This window comes from Photinus pyralis, unplaced genomic scaffold, assembly GCF_008802855.1.
Source record: "Photinus pyralis isolate 1611_PpyrPB1 unplaced genomic scaffold, Ppyr1.3 Ppyr1.4_LG2, whole genome shotgun sequence".
NCBI classification, from domain to species: Eukaryota; Metazoa; Arthropoda; class Insecta; order Coleoptera; family Lampyridae; genus Photinus; species Photinus pyralis.
The window spans coordinates 50,826,255-50,838,851 of NW_022170403.1; the positions used below are offsets into that span (position 1 = coordinate 50,826,255).

The following is a 12,597-nucleotide window of genomic DNA, read 5'->3' on the forward strand; positions in this document are numbered from 1 at the left end:
AAATAATCAGTTAGGTGAGTTTTAAATAACAAACCTCCAGTGCGTACCACTTCAATTAATTTAAAAATTAAATATTACTAAATTGCAAAAAAAACAATGAATAAAGAAAAAACTTGCAAGAAAAATAGCACCAGTTCTAAACAAGAAAATGTCAGAATGTCTTGCAGCAATTGCAATGAATTGCTGCAAGAATTGCAATAAAAATTGCATCGTCTAATACGGTCTAAAGTAAGCGCTGCAACAGCGGGCAACGAAACAGGTGTACCCCTGACCAATTCAAATTCAAGGGCTTGCGGTTGCGCATTGCTAAGGGAGTCACGGTGCAACAGAGACGCAAGTGTTGGTTGATGGTCTATGGCTCTGTAGTCTGTGCTAACTGTTAACGGCTAACGCTAAGTGCTTTAATTTACGAACTGCATCTGAAGAAGACGGTCGTTCATTTTTAACATTTGTTTGGCAAAGAAATAACATTTGTCGTTTATTTTAAGTTAATTTTATTCTTGTGTTAACTTACCTATATACAAATCGGCCTCAAGATGATGTCCAATAAGTAAGTGCCATTTTGTTTATTTAATGTTATCAAATATATTAAAGTGAAAGTTATTCAATGATACAGATGTTTTGTCCATTCGGAATATTTGTAGGCACGCCATTTTCGCTGTTTTGTTTGTGAAATTTGCTGCTTTAAGTTTTAGCATGAATTTAATCTCCGTTCGAGATTGAGTTTCTTTCATCGCTGTCTTCAATTTGTTCTTTTGTGTTGTTTACTTTCAAGCAGTTTACGTTCATCTGCTATAACTGCAGACTTCCACATTCTGTGATTAAGTAATATCACAGCGACATCATCATATAATGGGCCCTCGAATTGGAGATGGAAGCAAGTGCTGGCGTAATGGATCGGGTAGATTAAAGGACGATTCTCCCATAAGCGACACGTACCAGCGCGGCGCAACAAATTATCCTTTTGGTAGTTTTGGTGAGAGAACAAACGGCCTGGTTCAGTTCAGTTTTAAAGCATGTCTTCATCGAGTAATTCACCTAGTGATCATCAAATGATTGCTTTGGTAATGTTGGCCGAAGTTGAAAAAGAAACAAAAAAGAACGAAGTGGAAATACTGGGTGCAAAAACTTTATAAAGCATTTTTCTGAAGGCGAATTCCATTTATTGAGCGTCTATTAGAATACTATAAAAGTCTGTATAGTCTTTCACAGCAACAATTAGTTCTTTTATTTTACACTGGCCTTTTTACAATTATTGTGAATAAAATGTTTTATGGCCGTTTGCACCTACAAATTAAGTGGAGCTTATCTTAAGCGTAGCTTAAAATTCATGGCACCGATTATTTAGACAATGGTTGCCATGGATTTTAAAGCTAGGCTAAGCTCAGCTACACTTAAATTTGTCGGTGCAAACGGCCATTAGTGCGTATGTATGCGGCAGCAGCCGATGCTGCTTCTCAATTTTCACATAGCAGCGACGTGGCATACAACGCTCTGCCGACAGTTAGATTTTGACACGCCGCGCCGCTGCTATAGTGAGAATTACCCCATTTAAAAGCACACAAACTTCTGGAAGCAGCAAATGCTGCACTGCTACGCGTCGCCTATGTGAGAATGGGCCTTAAGATACTCTACTATTCGAGCGAGAATATTTCTAAATAAATATTTTGTTTACTGGTGTGGAACAAGTTTGAATTTGGTTATTTTGAACTTGGCAAGAAAGTCATCAAGGACACATAATAAACATAAACTTTGGCAGGCAGGAATCTAATAGAACACCTTAGTGAGTGGGGTAAGGTTTATTTATTCATGTTTTGTTTATGTTCACAAGCGTAATAAGTAAAAAATTTAATTGAAGATCAGATATGAAGATCTTTAAAGTATCAATATAGGTAATGGCCCGTATGAATAAAAATAAGCAAATGCTTATACTTGCAAAATTCAAAGTAAATACTCGGTAAGTGCTCCTTCGCACTGGGCGACTTAGCAGCGCTTCTAAGCAGAAGGACAGGACGCAGTGCAGTGCTGCTAAACCATGCTAAAGAGACCAGTATGAAGGGGTAGTTATGAGTATTTACTTTGAATTTTGCAAGTATAAGCATTTGCTTACTTTTATTCATACGGCCCAATGTGTATTACTGGCATATTATGTTGTCTTATGTGTACTGTACTAGGTGTTCCAAATTGCTTGTTTTCGATATGGGAATATTTTGAGAACTGAAAGAAATAGAGTGATGAGGTTTACACTTGTAGTTACTTTTCAAAACTGCCGAGATTGATGATGTCAATTTTGACCTATGACTTGCGTGAACCTGGCAACAGCGCGAAAATCCAAAAATGAAATAAAAGTTTTAGCTCTATATCTCGGTTATTTGTGGCCTTGTGGGAATATAAAAAAAGTAGAAAGAATAATAGTTATGTAAAAATAGCCTCTTAATAAGGGGATATTTCAATACTGCCCACCCCTGGATAAGTGGATATAGCACGAAAGTTTGTTTTTAGCGCATTTTCTGAAAAAAATACGCTATTATATTCGTTATGGCTGGCTGTCCGACTGAGATCTCAGCAATTACAATAGCTAAAGATTTCAAATTTTCATTAAAAGCTTTCTGATGTAGTGTAGATGTGCAGGCTGTAGTCTATTTTGGGCTCGATTTTGGGTTAGATTCCTCGTGAGATCGGCAATTTTAAACTTTGATAATGAAATACTGATCTGCATTACCAAAAATGCGCTTTCATCATGCGTATGTTGATTTTCAACTTGTTTGAAATAGATGGATAATATTTTTTGCACCAATAAATGCCTTTTTTTAAGGGAATTTTTCGAAAGAAAAAAAAATTCCCCTCATACGAGCCCTTATGTGAGGGTTTCGTCCGTCTGTTCCTCTTCTAACTCCAGACCGAAAAGAGATAGCGATGTCAATCCTTTGCCAATCGATTTCTACAAGTTCAAGGATCAGTGAATTGAATATGAGCGGGTTTAAAAGTGGTTTCCGAATGCGAGCAGAGCGGCAAAAAATTCTCCAACTGAAAATCGTATGATTCTTCCGTACCTTGTTTTAATTAGAAAAAGACAAAGTTATCAGTACATTTGATAAGAAAAAAATTGAGATAAATAGGGAAAACCGTTATTCAGTCTTTAAAATGTCTAAATACAAGTATGCTGTGGAATAATAGCTCATATTTCAGGAAATACTCAAAGTAACAGTATTTTAATTCAATTTGCTCATTTAACTTAAATCTGACTGACATCGATGTCTATGATTTACTCAGACTTTAGATTGATTTTATATAGATTACATTGTTTGAGTATTTCCTGAAATATGAACTATACATATTCTAGGTCCTACTTGTATTTAATCAACATTTGCAAAACTGAATAACGGTTTTCCCTATTTATCTCAAATTTTTCTTGTCAAATATACTGACAATTTTGGCGCTCTATCTTAAAAACTAAGCAGCGTATGAAAAATATAAGAATATTCCCTTACCAAGAGGCTATTTTTACATAACTTCAATGTAATGTAACTTACCGATTATAGGCTATGTTAGGAATTATACTAATTTCACTAATAATGTACCTCCCCATGCCAAAGGGCTTTTGTGGACTCATTATCCTAACTTTTGTTATTAAGGCTGCGGCTTTCATATTTTATTTCCGCTTCGGCAGCCATTTTTGTACTACAGGGTCATCAAAATGGCGGATCCGATTTTAAACATTAATAAGTAAGGTTGCAGTTCATTATCTTAATTGTCACAGATTCCGGATTTTTGTAACGTAGAAAACGGTGTGGATGTAACAAAAAAAACGCGGCCACAGACTGCGTGGTCTACAATCTGTCAAGATTGGGCGCGAAGATGTAGTATGCGCATACATAATTAATAATGACGTCACATTTCTCAACAAAACATCCACGGGAACTAGATCAAGGTGAATCAACATGGCTATGGTGACAATGCATTCAAATTAATTTCTTTTTTGTCCTCTTATCTCTTTTCGTAAAAATCCAATATGGTGCCCATAAGAAATAAGAAAGTGGCTTCTACATTTAGCGTGATATGGAAATTCCGAGAGAAATTCTGATAACTGATTTGGATGGAAAACGTCACTTAACCTAATCCTTTTCTTCAATAAATCAAAGTTACCCATGCAAATCCACTGGATCCGGGACAACCTGTATATATTTCGTACAAAACGTGGCACCTCGCTACTTTTGAGTGATATGAGTGCTACTAAGAATTTCAGTCTCACAACAGGAGTGAGAGACAGTTAATATCCTTTTATAAAATAATCACAAGAACTGGAAAATTGGTGGCGAGTGAGATCCAAAGAAGATCATAAATTGTGACTGATGATGACATTTAAATTTAGCAAATACCTATGCATTTAACTTTTATGTGACAAGTGGACGTGAAGAAGTGGACTCGTTCATAAGACATAACAGCCACTGATACGCTACCTCGTAGTGTTTCGGTAACAGTTGTGATCTTATGTCACGATTCCTACTTTGACATATGTAACGCTATTAAAAATGGCCTACTGCTCCCTAAAGAGCGTAAAACTAGCGACGTAATTATAAGACGTATCGATAACTGTTCCACAACAGTTGTGCCTTATGAACACGCCCATTTTTACACCTTCAAAATTGATTTAGAGCTCATAACTTGGGAATGGTAGCATTGGAATGCTCAAAGTAGCGATTTTTGAACTCTTCTTTACAACTTAATGGATCCCATTTGATCATTTTTTCAATACACAAATAAGGTAGAATTTATTTAAATTTACTTAAATTAATGATTTAGAAGACTCAGTGTCCTCGATCAAATTTTGACACCTGAAATAAATTTTGGATGTGAAAAGAGAACTGATAGGAACACTACCTGGACCGCCCAATGGGTTCGAATAAACACACAGTCACTTTATAATCACTTTAAATAAGTTCTCCTCAGTGAATGATATCGACTTTTTTCACGATCCCCTAAATGAAATAATAAATCAAATTAGATCTTAAGTTCTAATGTTTGTTCAGAGCCCCAGTGCTATGTAATTGGAATTTTTATTCTGTATGGTGTCTGGTTAAACAAATAAACAATTATTTGATTGACAAAGACAAAACTTTATTCTGAGACACATTGTAATGTAAAAATGTAAAAATTAAAACAACATTCCTTGAAGAAAGACAAGCTTGCAAAACTGGATTAAACAAATTATTCTGCACGCAGGCGTTCGACAAGTAAAATAAAATCTTAAAATTGCTTATGAGATTTTTTTTCTTTTTTAAAAAATCCAAATAATCTGGTCGTATGTGATTTGCGATATTCAAGCACACTTATCAAAGACACATAAAAACACTCGCTGACAGCTTCAGGAAACTTCACTTTGTTTTTAAAGAAACTGGACTCAATAATTGGAACTAGCATGATAAACAAGATGAAAAAGATTCCGGGCGGCTACTGAGACGGTAGAAACTTTTCACTTTCACCAAAGAGCTTTCACTAAGCAGACAACTGCTTTGTTGAACTTAAACAACTTTCCACAAAGTTTTACAACTTCGGGGATAATTTAAATGCTGTATTAAGACTGCTCTTCTCTTTGCTGTTCTGCTTTCTTTTCGAGTTTCTTTTACACACTTTCTTTCTAAACTGACGAACTGCGTCTTCAACAAAATTAAAAGGGCCATACGCCCGTAACTTGGCGTAAACTAATTTACACACTTTTTTCGCCATCACGAACTAACACCAGCAGCCCCAATTTTGCCTTTTTTAAGGGAATACCACTCCTATCATAGAATAAATTCCTTCCTCCGGTATTTAGAAATAATGCACCAATCATGATTAGATTAGATAACATCGGCTGCCAAGGAACGCGTCTCCACTTACGTCGAAAATATTGCGCACATCGTAGACCACCTGTATCTCTTGTTATCAGCACCTAAAGCGACTTACGTCCGATAACAAAAACCTCTTATCGCAAACGACCAGATGTGCCCACATTTAAAGCATCTTAACTAAATTGAATATGAATTACAATAATTCTAAAAGGAATAATAACGCTACAGAAATACAAATTCAAATAAACCAATTCTGTGCTTACTTGTAAATTATCCCTCAGGTTTACTTTACTCAAATTGAAATAATTTTCATATACAGGGTGTCCCATCATTATTTTAGGTGTTTCAACCGAAATAAGATCTACAAGATGTCGTTACACAACAATATACATATTTAACCAGTAGTTTGTACACACCTCTATTATACACTATATCTAATTAAAAATTTAAAGTTACATTAATGAACAGGTTTCACCATTTTCTAGCTTAACACCATTATGTGCATTCGAAATCAACTACGAGCCTGACGCATGTGAAGCAATACTAAGGCATTTACATGCTCAATTGAAGGTATGTAATGATAATGTTATTTTCTTCACTCTTGTATGCTAATGTTGGCATGTAGTAACGGTGCGAGGATTGTCAAGCATGTTTCATATTTAGTATTGCTTTGCCTGCTTTATTTAAACTTGCTTATTGAAAGTAAATTTAGCTAATGTTAATGTTTTTCTAGTTCTTCTAATTTTAAAAACATCAAGTTACCGCCTTATTAGCCGAGAAAGTGGTTGGATGAACTCAATGTTGCAAGTCTTTTAATACTCGCCATTACCTGTTGTTTCTAATGTGACCTTGACAATGAACTCGAGGTTACATTCTGGGAGATTTTCACAACCTATCTGCATGCCGTGGACATAGATCTTCTACCTATCACCTTTGTTTAATCTTTACACAATTCCTGAGTTCCGGGTCGAAACCTGGCAACATTTTCAATGGGCTCTAAAAATCTTTGTACAATAATTGAAAAAGTATCTGCGTAATGGTTATTGGTTATGATTGTTTTTAGTACCCTAAACTCTATTCATTAGCAATAATTGTTTGTTATAGGGGAGATGATGTTAAACGACTTATGTGCCCATACAATGCGGCCCATTTAATCTTGGCGCATAGGATGCAACAGCATCTTGTGAAATGCAGACAGCAGCATCCCGAAATGCAACGTGATGTCTGCCCGAACAATTCGACTCATGTCATTCCCGCGCCAGAAATGCCAGTAAGTATTCTTTGCTACACAACTCGTATCTCGTGCAGAAAAATTGAATGCACTCACATTACATGGCGAATTAGACAAACGTTGCTGTTACATTGAGTTCGCCACATAATGTGTATGAGTCGCACATGGCCAACGTAGCTGTTAGTCAATGTTCGCCTACAAGTCTGTAAACGGGCCTGCTTCATCGGACAATTTGCAATGCTGTATTAACAATGCGAAGTTCTATATTGGAACCTGTGCCTATGCAAGTCCCCAAAATTGCATTTATTTTTAACGCATTTTTTAAGAACTTTAAAAGATGGGGGGGGGGTAACACATGTTCTACCCGTCATGGTATTCTAATGAAAGGCCTCATCGAAATAAATTGGTTTGTACAAACTATAACTTCCCCGTGCGATTCTTTTTCGCGATCAGTGAGCGGCGGGGCCTGAGGGGGGAGGGGTTAAAAATTAATTTGACCTCTCATTGTATTCTAATTAAAGGTCTCAACAAAAGGAACCGTTTTCTACCAACTACTGCCCTTCTTTCTGTCCTCTTACCAAAGTACGGGGAGCAGGAGAAGGGAGGGGGGAGTGGAACTAGTTTTATCCTTCATGGTCCTCTAATGAAAGGTCTCAACGAAAGGAATTAATTTCTACCAACCATAGCCCTCCTCGACCTCTTATCGTGATCGGGTATATACCTCAAGAACGGATTGTCGGAAGAGGGTACTCACAAAGGGCGATATGGTGAAGGACATCGTCTAGGTATGTGAGTTTCAGGGTAAACGAGTCTGCCCAATGAGACACGATTTGAGACTGGTAACCTTGCAATTAATAAACGTCAACCAATTAATTGCCTAGATATACCAAAAAAGCAAGCGAATTTTTATTTGTGGACGTATAGAAGATAATGAAGGGTATTGAAAGCTTGCTGTACTATGCTGTTGTTATAGAAGCTGCACTTGGTGTCTCCACGACTTTAGTTTACCCTGAGATTCACATACCCACTATGCATACCCACAACTACAGTGCCCCCTATCTGTGACCACACATTCTGTATTGAAAGCATAGGGCTAATAGATATAACAATTCTGAAAAAACTTCACAAAATCAAGTTAGTAGGTAATTTAAAATGATTATATTTAAAAAAACTATAATGGGAAATAAAATAATTCGTTTTAGAATTTTAGATACTCTAAATTAAAATCTTGTATGTTGATTATCACTTTTTTTTATCGATATTATACTGCTTAGGTTTTAAAGTTGACCCATATATATCTATATTTAGTTATGTATTGTAAGTATGTATTATAAAGGATTCATGTTTTAGTTTCATTTGGAGAGCTGCCCTGACAGACAAAATTTGGATAAATTTATATTCACAAGCTCATCCAGTGAGGAGAAATTTCCCGTTCCAAAGCTGAATTTAGAATCTACTGAAACTTGGGATGACGTAAGTACTTACCTCTTAGCAATTTCCTTTCCGATTTCTGATTCTAAATGTTTAGTTCTGTATATTTGTTTTTTTTTTCAGTAGTGCTTTTTCTACAAAGGCGAACTATATTTTACCTTTAAAAAATATTGATCTGATCCTTTTCTTCCATTAGTTACACTGTATTGCCCTATTTTTTTTTATTAAAAACGTGCTAATTTGTACAACAGATGTATATTTTGTCATATCCCAGGTCTAGCAACTCGAAACCAAAAATCAAAATCTCGTCTATTCTTTTTTAGGAATATCGTCCAACCTACAACCCCGAGGCCCATTGTGTGAATAAACCAGTGCTGAGGAACAAGAATGGTTTACCGCAGGCGCAACGACGACATTTCAGAATGGAGGAGAGGCAACGAATTCAAAAATTTGACACCAAGGAAAAGGAACCAACACCGAGAGAATTAGAACAGGTAAAAAGTTAACAAAACGTTCTATATTAATGAATGGGTATTCCTGTGAACTGTCAGAACTGTAAATTTTAGCGCATGGTTCCAAGCAGGGGCAAAGCTGTGGACACCGAGTTTTGATTGTCAAGCAACTTTTTACGGAACAATGCTAGTTATCTAAAATGTTCCTTACAACACAAATAACAGATTGCTAACCTTATGCATTTTATGAGTAACACATTTAGGTATACTTAAAAGCGCCTTCTATTGAGCAGCACTATAAACATGTCACGCCTAAAACTGTAAAATTATGCTATTATCTATTGCATAAATCCAGAAGCGTCATTTTACAGTTTCAGACGGTACCTCTTTATACTGCTGCTCAATAGAGGGCGCTTTTAAGTATACCTAAATAAAATGCATAAGGTTAGCAATCTTTTGTTTGTGTATATTAATTGATTTGTGCTTATAGTAGACAAAATGTTGTTCAACTACTTTGGTGTCAGTAAGCAGCCCCGATTTTCATTTGTTTATTAGCGTTAGCTTTTGTTTCTTCATAGGTGTCCATATTGGTAGTTGACAAAAAAAAATTTGTCTTAAAAACTAAATCATCAAATTTTCGTTTTTCTCAAATATCTTGAAATCGAAAAAGTGTGTTTAAAACAGTGTATGTAATCAGCTTGTAAAACGTTCTTCTCTTCTAATAACTGAGATTCCTATAGTGGGCATCTAAATAAATACATTGTATGTTGATACATACTAGGTGAATAAAAGAAATTAATGTGCAGTGCACTAATGTTTTGCCTATAGTGTCATGGTAGTCATTTGAAAGTGTGCAGGATATACTAATAGAAATACTGATTTAATTTTGTTCCAGAACCTGCCCCAAAAATTACGACGCCCCCATGGAATGAGTATGGCAGCAGGAAACCAGCAATGTGTTGAAGACCCTAATGACATGTCTCATTTGATGAACCAAATAGATATTGGATCGCGTACTGTGGCATATCCTAAAATGGCAGCTAAGCAACCTGATGAGAATGAACAAATTTCTTACGCAAAGATGTAAGTTGTGGGTTGCATGCTCATAAGAGATTAGATAATAAACTACTAGTGATTATTAATTTTGGAAAATTGAGAAATTATCTGCAGTCTTACAAATTGAACATTTATGTAAACATTTTAGTGCGCATGTGTGGTACATTTTTCTGAATATCAAAAAACAAATACCTAGACAATCATTTTTTAATTCTAATTAAAGTTTTCACTAAGTTTGTTATTCTGTGTTTCAGGGCGGGTGTAGGGCAAGAACCCACAGGATCTGTTAAGAAGGTTGGACGTGGTCGAGGACTGGCCCAAAAAAATTGTTAGTTTTAGAAAATATACGCTTACTTTTGTGTTCCTTTTTGTTATTCATGTTTGTGTTTCAGTAACAAGTAAATGATATTATTTTCTATTCTGAGTTCATATGTAATCCAACTTATATGAAAACGAATCACTGTGTATCAAAATAATACATGACTACTGTTTTAAGACAGTTGACTTCAATTGATGAAGTCAAATCCCAAGGTCCCCCTTTCAGCACGTACTCCATCAAACTTACACAAAATGCCTCGCAAAATGCTATTGTCCACTAGGAAGCCTTTACTCTCTGTAAGCGTTCGTCTATTTAACACGTTGAGGGACACTTACGCCGTACAGCATTATAGATTTACATACAAACTTGACATGATGCCGTACAGCGTCCTCCGTTTAAGTACGTGTATTCGACAAAACGCTGTGCAGCGTCAATCTTGCAATATAACCCAATGATACTTGAATACTTCTGTCACACTTTCAATTTCCATTTTTGTTATACTGTCATAACTAAGGGTTTTTCTACTCCCACCAGCATCACTCATCTTTATGCATTCGCGCGATGCAAATTGGCGCGGTACGCTGTACGGCGTCACTGTTTGTTCACTGTCGTTTTGGCGGGAAGTCGTGTTTATAAGTTGTTTGTTTTTGTTATTTAGTGATTTTCTGAAGGACAAGTTAGTGATAGGTACTGCATATCGATTTCTATGGGTTCAAGGATCAGTGCTATTGAAAATGAGCCGGATTAAAAGTATGGTTTCCGAATACGAGCAGAGTGGCAAAAAATTCCGCTACTGAAAATCGTATGCGATTCTTCGTACCTTGTTCTTGTTACTATTACCAAAGAGTACTCTTTGCTATTACTGGTAAGGGTGAGTATCCAGCTTGACGTCTATCAGCGTCGTGGCCATATAGCGTATGAGACACCCAACAAAGTACGCCAGGAAGCTGATCAGCTTCAATAAAAAACGGGACGGAAGGGCTTTAGAATGATGACTAGTTTTATTTCTCAACCCGAAATAGCAATACAAAATGAACAATTGGCAAGTACAATTGAAGAAAGTATACTGTCACAATTTGAATTAAACGCATCCCATATGTGTCCTTCAACGTGTTAATAACTGGATTTTGTCAATTTTGTGAAGGGTACATGTGAGTATTTCAGTCTTTTAATGGCATCTCCATTACAACCAATATATTTGGAAAATAATTTTGGGCACTCCCACCCTATTTTTTTTAACATCCACAGACACTCCATTATGTTTGTCATGAATTGTATATTAACTATATTCCATTCAATTTAAGAAGGTAGTGGTAGAAAGTATAGGGAAGCTTTCACCTTCAGTGTGATTGGTTGAAACACGAGCAAGTATTACAGTGAAAAATAAGACTAGTGAATTTTGTATGCTGGTAGTTTCTGTTGTCCACTAAACTAACGAACTGTCATTACCTGTTAATGTCATAGATCCAACTGTGAAAATGTTTGATTTATGTCTGTTCACGGTGCTGAATATCTCTACCTTACAATAATGTGGTGCCGTTTTATATTTTCTCTGTATGATTATCTTCAAAGACTGCGCCATCTACTACCTACCTTCTTATGAGTGCGGTATACGTATAGTCTGATCCTTGCAGCATTCGTAGGCGTTAGCTGGGGGGAATGTTGCATTAAAAAAATATCAACTTTTGGTCGAATCTCAGGAACAGTGATCCAAAAAATTTTATACTATGCCCATGGATTGTACGTAAAAATATCTAACATGCACTTTTTACCATTTTTCTATCCTAGATATGGTCTCTCAAAAAGTCAAACTTTTCGATTTCACCCTGTATCTCAGAAACAAACATAGCTAAATTGATTCTGTTGTTGGTATTAAGTTCTACAAAAAAGTGGCACAAGGTCGCGAAAACCGCAAGTCTCTATCTTTAAAAACAGCTGAGATACAATGCAGTCTCAACCAACACACAGTACGTTTTTTTTTACTTTATACAACTTTTGTATTTTATATCTAATTTGACAATTGCAAGTAACGGGTGATCAAAGAAGGATTGACGTTTATAGTTGCCTTTGGAAGTGCAAGTTAAAATGTGATTCCCCATGTAAACAAAAATTCCATAAGCTGACTGACAGCAACTCTTTTTTGATCACATGGTACATACACCTTGCACTGAGTGACAGGTGAGTCACGGCCTTACGGAAAACGGACGTTTTTCAATAAAGAATAACTTTTTTAATTTTAGCAAAAAATAAGTTTTATTTTCATAAGGAGGAAAGGAG

The 12,597-nt window shown here is 36.0% G+C and overlaps 1 protein-coding gene across 2 annotated transcripts; it reads left to right on the forward strand.

Moving 5' to 3' along the window:
* The first annotated feature begins 349 nt into the window (after positions 1–349).
* LOC116163757 (gametocyte-specific factor 1 homolog) lies at positions 350–10,419 on the forward strand. Of its 2 annotated transcripts, XM_031477860.1 has the most exons (7): positions 350–550; positions 6,317–6,401; positions 6,936–7,101; positions 8,413–8,535; positions 8,817–8,987; positions 9,841–10,028; positions 10,256–10,419. In XM_031477860.1, exons 3-7 carry the CDS (start codon positions 6,958–6,960, stop codon positions 10,332–10,334), a joined length of 705 nt encoding a protein of 234 aa, XP_031333720.1. In that variant the 5' UTR covers positions 350–550; positions 6,317–6,401; positions 6,936–6,957; the 3' UTR covers positions 10,335–10,419. The 2 variants fall into 2 exon arrangements, with proteins under 2 accessions (XP_031333720.1, XP_031333719.1); XM_031477859.1 differs by lacking the exon at positions 6,317–6,401.
* The last annotated feature ends 2,178 nt before the right edge of the window (positions 10,420–12,597 follow it).